Consider the following 12,204-nt stretch of genomic DNA (forward strand, 5'->3'; position numbering starts at 1 on the left):
ATCTATGCTATAAATACTGTGCTCCAACCGCCCCCTTTCACAACTCGTTTGAAACATACGTATAGTCAAAATGAGCGGAAGAGGCAAAACCGGAGGAAAAGCCAGGGCTAAGGCCAAGACCAGGTCGTCCCGCGCTGGGCTCCAGTTCCCTGTGGGTCGTGTTCACAGGCTTCTCCGCAAGGGCAACTATGCGCAGCGTGTGGGAGCTGGTGCACCCGTCTACCTGGCAGCAGTCCTTGAGTACCTCACCGCTGAGATCCTGGAGTTGGCCGGCAACGCGGCTCGTGACAACAAGAAGACCCGCATCATTCCCCGTCACCTGCAGCTGGCCGTCCGCAACGACGAGGAGCTCAACAAACTCCTCGGTGGCGTTACGATCGCTCAAGGTGGAGTGCTGCCCAATATCCAGGCGGTGCTTCTCCCCAAGAAGACCGAGAAGGCCGTTAAGGCCAAGTAAAGACTAAACCTTGGTTTCACTTTCCCCAAAGGCTCTTTTAAGAGCCACCCACTACACTCTTCAAAAGCGCATTGTTTTTTACTTCTCAGTAGATAGTGTTGTATTGTACTCGGTCAATTAAAAGCCACAATCAATAATAGAATAAGACTATCGCCACGTTGGAACCACTTTTATAAGTTCTCCCACTGTAAGTAAACCTACATGGTTTGCTGTGCTGTTCATTCCACATGTATAAACCAGTGCGCATCCCATAGGAATGGTCAAGAAAATGCTGGATTACTTTGGGTTAATATGCGCAGTAATTTGACATCATTTAATACTGTATGTTCAGGTTGTCATTGGTGTGGACAAGGTCGATTTCAAATGCAAGAATGAATTTAGGCCGCATGTTTATTAATGTACTTATTCATTAAACGACTACGTGCCCGCCACTGGGCGCAGCAGTGCGAAGGATTAGAGCGGAGCCAGAAGGTTTCAAGTGTGGGTGGGAACGGACGCTAGGTCCCCGCGTCCAATTGCCAAAGGAGAAGGTGTCGACGGTCTTCCAATCAGTCTGCTCGGGAGAGAAGTCCAATCAGCGGACGACAAACCGACGATATAAACTTGTACTTATTCTTTCTGCTAGGACTTCACTTCAACTCGGAGACGAGAAGACAAGTATCATGGCCAGAACCAAGCAGACCGCTCGTAAATCTACCGGTGGCAAAGCCCCCAGAAAGCAGCTCGCCACCAAGGCTGCTCGTAAGAGCGCGCCAGCTACCGGTGGCGTGAAGAAGCCCCATCGTTACAGGCCCGGGACCGTGGCTCTGAGAGAGATCCGTCGTTACCAGAAGTCTACCGAGCTGCTTATTCGCAAGCTGCCCTTCCAGCGCCTGGTGAGGGAAATCGCCCAGGACTTCAAGACTGACCTGCGGTTCCAGAGCTCCGCCGTGATGGCTCTGCAGGAGGCCAGCGAGGCTTACCTGGTCGGTCTGTTCGAGGACACCAATCTGTGCGCCATCCACGCCAAGAGGGTCACCATCATGCCCAAGGACATCCAGCTGGCCCGCCGCATCCGCGGAGAGCGCGCCTAGACTTGTCGACTTGTCTGTGATCTCGAAACCCACAAAGGCTCTTTTAAGAGCCACCTCACTGTTTAAACCAAAAGACAAATGCCTTCCGTGTCAAACGTCTTGGTCATAGTGTTCTTTCGTCTAAGTAATTATTGCTGGCACTTGAAATGCAAACTAGGATCAAGGCCTTTTCTTCTCAAATTGGCTTTATTGCTATGTAGGTTTACACAATTTACTGAGGCAGGAAGGTGCATTCAATAATATGGATCTTAATTTTAAAAGTAGAAGATGTAAAGTTTAATACTAGCGCCAACAATATGTAAGATATAAAACGTATCAATATAAAATGGTGCAATATAATGTGCAAATAGGTGGTGGATGGACTATATGTATATAATAGATACAAGTGTTATGTCAGTGTGAGTCCCACCCACTGCTGGCCTCTAACAAGGCCAGCAGTGGGTGGGAAGAAACTTCTTTTGGCATGACGTTTTGGTCCTGATGGACCCCAGCCTTCTGCCGGAGGGGAATGGCTGGAACAGAGTGTCCAGGGTGGGAGGAGTCGGCCACAATCGTCCTCGCTCGCCTCGGGGCCCTCGAGGGTAGGCAGATTGCATCCGATCACCTTTTCAGCAGTGCGGATAATAGGCTGCAGTCTGCTCAATAGTCCACTGTGATTTTGAGGGGGTGGAAGAGACAACAGCTCTACAATGTTTCATCATCACATGATTATTGTACAACCAGATGTTTGAAGTATTAACCCTTCTGTTAAGTTCAAAGTGACCTGTTTTCAAGTTTGACAAACTCTGAAATACCATTAAGCTTGATTTGTTCACAGGATTGGTGATATTCCCAACATAAGCTAAATTGAAACACAATACATTGATTTAGGCATTAGGCAACCATTTTGCTTCAAGTACACGTAAAGTAATGAGAAAATCGATCATTAATAATATAATAAAATGGACGTTTTCACCTCCTCGGCACTTGAAGAGTTGGCTTGCAATTCAGTTGTTGCCTTCTTTTGGGTATCTTGACATTAACATCAACTCCTCCAGCGGCCTTGGCATTTTCAAGTAAGAAAATACATGGTTAAGAAAAGAGATGTGAAATAGCTGTCCTTTGCACAGCCAAGAGGTATTGAAAGGACCCGCAGCCCTCAACTGACACTAGACAGATCAACAGTAGCTTTGTGGTATTGTAAGATACCAACATCAGTCTGTTAAGAGTTTGCCTTCTCACTATAAAACACCCACCACCATTTCTAACCTTATAAACATTTTTCACCAAGGTTCACCATGGCTGTGATTATTTTCAGGTTTGCGATAATGACACATGTACATGTATGTAATTGTCCCAACAATCAATAGATACAAGTCAACACACACTGATTTCAAGCATGGATTTATTTATGGGAGGTATATACAAGCACAAGATTGACACTTTCATGAAAAGATGAAAGAAATTAAGAAAATCAAATAGCAAAAATTGGTCCGAGCCACGGAGATAGACCTGGAGACTTCCTCATCATAATAATCACACAGATATCCTAGGGGAGACACCAGCAGTTAGGGGATATACTTACAATCGGTGTCATCATCATCATTAACTTCTTCTCTGTTGAAAACCCAAGCACATGACAGTCCACTTGACTCCATTCTTCTTTGTGTGAGTAAGATGCGTATGTCTCCTGTGAACCCACCTGTTGTGTGAGGCTTTCGTTTGTTTGGTCCTTCTGTGTGTATATATGGTTAGTTTGGTCATTCTATGAGTATATTTGGTTAGTTTGGTCATTCTGTTTATATATTCTGTATATATGTTAAGTTGCTGGTAATATCTAGTTGCTCCCTTTGTCAGTCCTTGTTGCGTGGTTGCGTCTTTACGTGTCAGTATGCTTTTAGAGTTGATCCTGTATGGCCTCTCCCTGCTTTTGGGTTCACCCTCTTCAACCACACCTTGACAGGATGTCGTCATCTGGAAGCCTCCCTGTCCTAAACCTGAAGAGATTTAGCCTCTCATACTTAATGATCAAACTCTGTACCAGTATTCCCTAAACCTCGCTCCAGTTGAAAGAAACGTATTATTATGAGGAATTCTCTCCGCATTTCTAACATGGATAGATATCTGAAATTCCTTCGTGCAATTTGTTGTTCTTGGTCAGCCTGTTCCTCTCTCTGGAAGACATCTGGGGGGGCTTCTGTTCAGGGGGACGGGGCACCGGGTAGGTGTCGCCCATGGGGTCTGGGCAGGGAACAAACAACAAGGTCAGCTACGACAACAACTGGACACTTCGGTAATGGCGCTCTTGTTGATCATTGCCAGCAACAAGTATATACAATCATTAACTTAATATTAAGTTCAGTCAAGACAATCACGTATTAGATTTGAGCATTTATTGATACCATGACATGGACATAGATTTGATTTTGGGGGAGTGGATAATCTAAAGGAAGCAACCATAGAGACATAATCCCCATGAAGGATAGAACATACAGACAGCAAGGGGGAGAAGGGGATGGTGGAGGGCGGCAGCAGCACTGATCATACAACAACCGGGGTGAGTGTGTGCGTATCCGCTCGGCCTTTGAGGCCGTCTTATCAAACGAGGCCCAATGGGCTCGCGCTGGCTACACACGTGTGGTAGTGAGTGGATGACGCGCGCTGCCGATTGCCCTGCCTGAACTAGCTTCGCTAACTAACTGAAATATTAAATGTCAAATACTTGTATATATTTTGAGATAAGAAGTAGGCCAAATTATATAAAGAAATGTCATCACATTGATATCTGACCTTACACAATATGGAACTCAACATTTATCTTATGTTTTATTCACGCAGAATACATGTGAAATGCAGACGGATATAATAAAGCCTTACAGATGGAGACACTTTCTGACTCCAACTCCATATCCACCTCGGGGCGCTCCCTACGCCTGGATACACACACACATGGAACACATGCACACACACACACCAGCATGAGAAAAACTGACCTGTGGGACACGTGCACAGACCCTACCATAGTCACCTTCTGTCATTACAGTAGTGGAGGGTGTTACCTGTCACTCATGAGAGAGTCCAGCTCCTCCCACTCTGAGAGCATCAACTGTCCCTTCACACGTTTCTGTTCGCTGCGCAGCTTTCTACTGATCGCAGCTAACTGACAGAGCACTCTTCTCTTGTCCTCTGGTAGGCAGCCTGACACACATGCACACTGATGAAGAAAGTGTTTTGTCCGTCTCTTCATAAACGGAGTGACTAAGTTCAGTTAAGTTCTGGATTTTAATACGTATTTATCAATCTGCAGATTGGGAGAGAAAACCAGTCTTCTGACCATAAATGACAACACAACACCAAGCTTAAATCTCAACCAGGTCTCTCTCCGCTCCGAAAGCCGGAGGACCATCTTTTATAGGGCACAAGAATGTAAACATAGATTCTGACAGTCAGGCAGGAATGACGTTACAACAGTCTCAGAGAAAAAGATTCACTGCTCCCAACACATAACAACTCTCACACTAGAGAGTTCATAGTTGGAGCTCTCCTTGTAGTCATGACAAGGACCGTTTAGCCAGTATTTTCTCCTGACCCCGAACATCTATTAACCTGACACATAGACACAATATACTGTTATTAATAGCAAGCTTACATGATAAATGTACTAACTAGTATCCAATGACTAGTTCTAATGATTAGTGATTAATGTAAGCACACAGGAAATCCCAATTTCTTCCACAGTCCCCCCTTTTGACGTTTAACGTCAACACAACAAACAAGTTTCATAACATTTCAAAACCTTAACAATCAAACAATACTTTATCTGCTACTACTCAGCACAGCATACATGATTATAGGATTTGAAGAAGTATTAGGTAGTACCCCATCAGGTGAAAAGTACAAAGTCCATGAAGTGAATAGCATAATGTTTAGCTCTCTAGCTAGGGCACCCAGAAATGACCTTAACGCTCCTTCTATTTTCCTTATTCAAAGTTGCATGGTATTATACACTTTGGTGATATTGTGACCTCCGATTCGTCCTAGTAACACAGGCACCCCCTAGGACCCCACAAAAGAACTAGCTTATAGCTATTCACTTCATAAGCAAACAGCATTATGACAGTTTATCAATGATACCAGAAACAGAGGCATATTTCTCTCCTGGACATAACCAAGGGTCATGCTCTCATGAGCTCAACACAGCATGGTATAGATCAAACACTGTTCATAAATTCAGATTATTTCAAACAGTATAAAAGTAATAAAGTAACCACTATCTTTAATTATTGTTCACCGATCTGTGGTTAAGGACAGATCTATTCAGATTGCACACAGCATTGTATATCAGTTGGAAAATAGAAGGAGGCAAATGGCCATCTTTACTACATTGGCAAAATAGTCACTTGGTACTTGAGATTACATATCCGACATATCAATCATTCTCAGGGCAATGCAGTAATCCTCATTTTTGCTTGCTTTTGTCTGTGGCTTGATTTGGTCTACCATAATCTTACTGAGAGCCTACTGCACAGCACTGTACACAGCAGGCAGTACACATCTTCAAAGCACAAACCACAATCAGCACAACAACGATTAACATGCCCAATCCAGTGATTCCCATTTGAATGATAGTCGAAAAAGAACCCCCCCCCCCCCACAGAGGAAGTCAGCCAGTCAGCACAATTCCAAGCTTCAGGTTCCCCCAAAGCTGAAATTATGTTTTAATGTGAGCAGCCATACTTGTGATATTTGCAGATTCATCGTGGATAAAAGTACAACAGTCATGACCTATCACAGCACAGGTTGTTCCCTGAGCTGACAACAGATAATCCAGTGCCATTCGGTTCTGTAGCACTAGAATGGCAGCTGAAAACGTGAAAAGTGACTGTGTACTATTGAATCTATGTGATGTGATCCCAGCTTCTTAGCATCTGCATTAATAATACTTCTCTTGTGGCGGTGCCACCATTGTTTGTAAAAGGGGTGCAGAAGCAACCCATCTACAGGTCTGAGGGCTCCTACAATAAACCCAAGGTAACACTTTCCTGACCAGTCGGCCGGCAGGAAATAATAAGCACTCTTACCACATACCCACATGGTGCCATTGTTAGCTGCACAAGGGACCCAAAATGGTGATGCCCTTATACTTACAGGTCCATCTGCAACAGGCAAATCATGCAACAGGCTGTTAGCATACACACCACAGTGTGGTTACATATATTTTTCCAAATACCTTCCCATAATTATTTAAACATTTAATCAACCATATACTACATCTTCTGTAGTATGCTAAAGGTGTAGGAATAACATAGTTAGCAACATCAGGAATTTATGTCACCCGCCCAAATGGTATACAGGACAAGTAACATTGAACTCAAGATACAATTGAAGTTACAAATCATCCAGTAGAGTGTGAGCATACATAGAAACCGTATCCTCACATGTATTTTTTTTCTCTCACTGTACCACTGTGCCATACACATAACCATGCAGGTGGGGCATATTCAAGAGATGACTGACTCATTCGACAGAACAGTCACATTTGTAACATCCAACCCTACACAAGGCCACTTCTTGACCTTACACATATCAGCCATTGACAGAGGGACAGATCCCTGGATAACCTCCAGAATGCTTGGGACTCTAACCACAAACCCTGCAAGGCCTGTCCCCTCTAATGCTGCGTCCAGTCATTTTTCCCGTCCACGGTAAGGTGTTGTTGTACAGATTGTTCTTTATGTGTGCTTTATGATGAATCTCAATGTTCACATCAGTATAATTGGGAGCGTGCAATAGTGACTCTCGGTGTGGCTCATGTATGCGATGTCTGTGGACTCGTGCGTCCAGTATCAGTAAATGTCTGTCAGGTGTGTGCGTTAGTATGTCTGGATCTCATCTCTCATCGTAGCTCAGGCAGTGGCCAAATCGGTCCGCTGGACTGGAACCTGCTCCCGGATCAGCCGCTGCAAACGGGTCTCCACCCCCCTTGGTGTACTCCTGGAGGAGTAACCCAGTGGGAATGAGACAAATGACAAGTTGGAGCAGGCACCATGTGGAGGTGCACCTGCTCCTCCACCGGCCCCTGGCTCTCAGTTGGGACCCTCCACCGTGTTGTTCGGTGGAGGGGCCGTTTTGCAGTGTGTCGCATGGATCCATGTCGGACGACCCTCCACTTTCACAGCTGTGTGAGTCACCAAGAGAAACCAGGTATGGACCGGTCCATCTCGGTGAGAGGGCAGTCCTCCGTTTGTGCACTTTCATGTACACGTAGTCTCCCGGTTGATAGGGATGACATGGCTCCCCAGCGGGCAGCTTTCACCTGTGAATGCACAACCCTGGCTGCTGTAGTTAGGGCAAAACAAAAGTTTAACATTGTATCATCCATCTGGTGGATATCCATCTGTTTCAATGATAGTGGGGGAGAGACAGGCAATCTCATTGGTCTCCCTAAAACGATCTCATGTGGGGAAAGTCCATTCCTCCTCTGGGGAGTGGACCTCATGGCCATAAGAGCTAGTGGGAGTGCATCAGGCCATTTTAGGCCAGTCTCTTCACATATCTTGGCTGGTTTGTTTTTCAAAGTTCCATTTTGTCTCTCCACTGCCCCTGCAGACTGTGGGTGGTAGGGACAGTGGAAATGCTAGTTGATCTGGAGCGCTTTACAAAGTTCCTGAACAATTTGATCTGTGAAATGTGAACCTCTATCACTGGACAGTCTTGTGGGGGTCCCATATCTACAGATCACATCTCTAATGAGAATCTTGGCTATCGTGGTAGCATCAACTTTCCGACATGGGTAGGCTTCTACCCATTTCGAGAACATGTCAACAATTACAAGTACATATTCAAAATTACAACACTTGTTCATCTGCATAAAATCAATTTGTAAATGAATAAAAAGGACCACTTGGTGGCGGGTGGGCTGCGTCTCTTCTCTTTGGTCCCTTTCCGGGATTATGCTGCTGGCAGGTATGGCACTGAGCACAATGTTGCTCAGCCTTTGTGGACAACCAGGTGCAAACCAATCAGTATTTACTATTGAGACCATACCCCCCTTGCTCGTATGGGCACAGCCGTGCGCCATGCGAGCTAACCAAGGGAACAATGCACGTGGCGCCACCACGCGGCCGTCGGGGTGGCTCCACACTGCCGAAGTTGGATCTTTCACACAGCCAACGGATAACCAACCATCCCTCTCAGTGTTATCAGCAGCGGCTTGAAGGTCCGCCACATCATTAACCCTTGTGTGGTGTTCGGGTCTGTGGGACCCGTTTTCACTTTTTATCAAAAGAAAAATGATACGATAAATTATTTTTTCAAACTCAGACTCATTGGCCTTGGCTCATTTTCTGTGAAGAACATATATCAGAACACATTTTCAATGACCACACACCGTACACCCCCCCTACACATTTATATTACATACAGGATGTTTGGGTCCACTGGACCCAGGGCTAATAAGAGTGTGGAAATTGTAGGTCCTGTGTACCTTCACTCTGTCCTCCTCTTGTCTGGGCCTGCTGTTAGTGTGTGTGTGTGTGTGTGTGTGTGTGTGTGTGTGTGTGTGTGTGTGTGAGTTTTGTGTTTCTGCCCCTGCCGTTCCCGCACAAGGTTGCAACATTGTTGACAAATTCAAGCACCGCACCTGTCTGCTCTCACATTCCCGCACATTTTACCCTCTGTCTTGCGGGAACCAATATTTATTTGCTCATATTCTATCCCAGGAAATTGTAGGTCCTGTGTACCTTCACTCTGTCCTCCTCCTGTCTGGGCCTGATGTTAGTGTGTGTGCGTGAGTGAGTTTTGTGTTTCTGCCCCTGCCGTTCCCGCACAAGGTTGCAACATTGTTGACAAATTCAAGCACCGCACCTGTCTGCTTTCACATTCCCGCACATTTTACCCTCTGTCTTGCGGGAACCAATATTTATTTGCTCATATTCTATCCCAGGAAATTGTAGGTCCTGTGTACCTTCACTCTGTCCTCCTCCTGTCTGGGCCTGCTGTTAGTGTGTGTGCGTGAGTGAGTTTTGTGTTTCTGCCCCTGCCGTTCCCGCACAAGGTTGCAACATTGTTGACAAATTCAAGCACCGCACCTGTCTGCTCTCACATTCCCGCACATTTTACCCTCTGTCTTGCGGGAACCAATATTTATTTGCTCATAATCTATCCCAGCAGCAAATTGGGGGCGGGACAATATAAATATAGCTTTGCCAGTGTGTTTCCTTATCACAACTGATCAAGATGGCGAAAAGATTGTCTGCTCAGAGGGCAATGCAACTGATTTTGGAAGAGAGAGAAGCTTTTGACAATGAAGTAGAGGAAGAGATTTCAGAATGTGAGGATCACATTTCTGAAAATTCAGAGTCTGACAGTGACTTTGAAGAAGAGGATGAGATTGATCATCAGCTACTCCAAAAACGAAGACGAGCCACAGGACCAGCCCATCAGCAGCCAGCACAAGGACCAGCCCATCAGCAGCCAGCACAAGGACCAGCCCATGAGCAGCCAGCTCAAGGACCAGAACAAGACCGTCATCATATAGAAAGGGGAGAAATATGGATGTCAAAAAAATATGAAATTGAATGGTCTTCTTGCCCAAAAAATGAGCCACCCCGCATGGCTGCCAATGTCATAAGGATGCAACCAGGGCCAACACGGATGGCAGTAACTCATGTGCAGGACACCAAGTCTGCTTTTGAGCTTTTCATCACGGATTCAATCCAGAAAATTATTCTGGATTCCACTAATTTGGAAGGAAGGCGTGTGTTTGGAGAAAGGTGGAAGGAGATGGACCAAACCCACTTACATGCCTACTTTGGGGTTCTCATCCTTGCGGGAGTTTTCAAGTCCAAAGGGGAATCCACAGAATCCCTGTGGGATGCAGAAACGGGCAGAGAAATTTTCCGGGCAACAATGTCCCTGGAAAACTTCCACATCATTTCTAGGGTTATCCGGTTTGATAACCGAGATGACAGACCAGCTCGACGGCAGAGAGACAAGCTAGCTGCCATCAGGACAGTGTGGGACAAGTGGGTGCAACGCCTCCCCCTGTTTTACAACCCTGGGCCGAATGTCACCATCGATGAGCAGCTGATGCCATTTAGGGGGCGCTGCCCCTTTAGGCAGTATATACCATCTAAACCTGCAAAATATGGCATAAAGATCTGGGCTGCCTGTGATGCCACTTCCTCATATGCTTGGAACTTACAAGTATACACAGGGAAGCCTGATGGAGGAGCCCCTGAAAAAAATCAAGGAATGAGAGTTGTCCTGGACATGACTCAGGGACTCAATGGACACAACATCACATGCGACAATTTTTTTACCTCGTACAAGCTGGGACAGGAGCTCCTAAAGAGGAAGCTGACCATGGTGGGAACAATACGGAAAAACAAGCCTGAGCTCCCACCCCAACTGCTGACTACAAAGAACAGGCCTGTCAACTCGTCCAAGTTTGTGTTCACGGCTGACACGTCCCTGGTATCCTATGTGCCAAAGAAAGGCAAGAATGTGGTACTGATGAGTACACTGCACAGGGATGACAGAATCTGTGGCCAGGAACATCAAAAACCAGAGATCATCATGGATTATAATGCCTCAAAAGGAGGGGTGGACAACATGGACAAGCTGGTGACTGCCTACAGCTGCAAAAGGAGGACCCTACGCTGGCCACTGGTGATATTCTTTGACATGTTGGACATCTCTGCGTACAACGCCTTTGTCATCTGGATGGCAATGAACCCAGAGTGGAACAGAAGTAAGCTTCAGAGGAGACGCCTCTTTCTCGAGGAACTGGGAAAGGCACTGGTGACACCTCAAATCCAGAGAAGACAACATGTTCCAAGAACCCCAGCCTCTGCAGCCATCATGAGGAGGATTCAGGTGGAGAATGCTAGTGCCCCATCCACCCGACCTACAGAACCACCATCTGCAGAGCCTGAAGTAAGTGTGTGATGCTGTTGCAGTATGTCTGACACTCATACCTTGTGAGAGAGAGAGAGAGAGAGGTGTTAAGTAAATGTTAGGTGTTAAGTAAAATTCCTGATATTTTCCTTATTCTAGGTTGCGGCCAGCAGCAACAAAAAGAAGCGCTGCGAAGTGTGTGGACCCAAGATGGATAGAAAAACACAATATACATGCATAAAGTGCAAGAAGTACATATGCAACACACACACAGTAAAACTCTGCCCCTCATGTGTTGTATAGGCTGGTATGAAAAGACAATGCATTCAATGGGGCTAATGTGTTGTCTAGACTGACATGGTTACTGTGTGTTCAGCTTGTGTTGTGTAAACTGACCTGAATTGGTTAAATTTCTAATGAAGTTCAAATAGCCTAAATAAAAATCTAAAGTTATGAAAAACCTTCCTTCATTTGTAAATTTGTTGATTGTTTTTCCATTCTAATTTTGATTATAACTGATTTTCTTTTTTATCACATTTTATATATAAAAAAAAAAAAAACGAGAAGCACTTTAGTTCCTAAATGTGATCTAACAAAGGTAAAGGGCAACTATTAACACTATATGTTGTTTATATTGCTTTTGATTGAGATGAAGTAAACATCTGTTGAGTATTTTAACTTAAAATTGTTTGATTGTGTTGAATTAAAAACCCCAAAATGCAGCGGGTCCAGCAGACCCACGAACACTGGCTGAGTAACTAAAATATGAACACCACACAAGGGTTAAGAGAGGGA

At 45.2% G+C, this 12,204-nt stretch overlaps 3 protein-coding genes across 3 annotated transcripts; all 3 read left to right on the forward strand.

The window, feature by feature from the left end:
- Positions 1 to 70: 70 nt before the first annotated feature.
- LOC136942694 (histone H2A) lies at positions 71 to 477 on the forward strand. Its single transcript, XM_067235662.1, has one exon. The coding sequence runs from the start codon at positions 71 to 73 to the stop codon at positions 455 to 457; it is 387 nt and encodes a 128-aa protein (XP_067091763.1). The 3' UTR covers positions 458 to 477.
- A 642-nt stretch (positions 478 to 1,119) lies between these two features.
- Positions 1,120 to 1,530, forward strand: LOC136942691 (histone H3). Its single transcript, XM_067235659.1, has one exon. The coding sequence runs from the start codon at positions 1,120 to 1,122 to the stop codon at positions 1,528 to 1,530; it is 411 nt and encodes a 136-aa protein (XP_067091760.1).
- Positions 1,531 to 9,777: 8,247 nt separating this feature from the next.
- LOC136943300 (piggyBac transposable element-derived protein 4-like) lies at positions 9,778 to 11,712 on the forward strand. Its single transcript, XM_067236566.1, has 3 exons — positions 9,778 to 9,904; positions 10,025 to 11,456; positions 11,583 to 11,712. Exons 1-3 carry the CDS (start codon positions 9,778 to 9,780, stop codon positions 11,710 to 11,712), a joined length of 1,689 nt encoding a protein of 562 aa, XP_067092667.1.
- Positions 11,713 to 12,204: the final 492 nt, after the last annotated feature.

Source organism: Osmerus mordax, chromosome 5 (assembly GCF_038355195.1).
Source record: "Osmerus mordax isolate fOsmMor3 chromosome 5, fOsmMor3.pri, whole genome shotgun sequence".
Taxonomy (NCBI): domain Eukaryota; kingdom Metazoa; phylum Chordata; class Actinopteri; order Osmeriformes; family Osmeridae; genus Osmerus; species Osmerus mordax.

Bases quoted from the DNA above. Each gene is read 5' to 3' on its own strand.
- LOC136942691 (XM_067235659.1), top strand. From the start codon at position 1,120: ATGGCCAGAACCAAGCAGACCGCTCGTAAATCTACCGGTGGCAAAGCC.
- LOC136942694 (XM_067235662.1), top strand. From the start codon at position 71: ATGAGCGGAAGAGGCAAAACCGGAGGAAAAGCCAGGGCTAAGGCCAAG.
- LOC136943300 (XM_067236566.1), top strand. From the start codon at position 9,778: ATGCAACTGATTTTGGAAGAGAGAGAAGCTTTTGACAATGAAGTAGAG. The intron at 9,905-10,024 runs ATCATCAGCTAC...CAGCTCAAGGAC, and splicing joins TGAAGAAGAGGATGAGATTG to CAGAACAAGACCGTCATCAT. The intron at 11,457-11,582 runs GTGATGCTGTTG...TGCGGCCAGCAG, and splicing joins GCAGAGCCTGAAGTAAGTGT to CAACAAAAAGAAGCGCTGCG.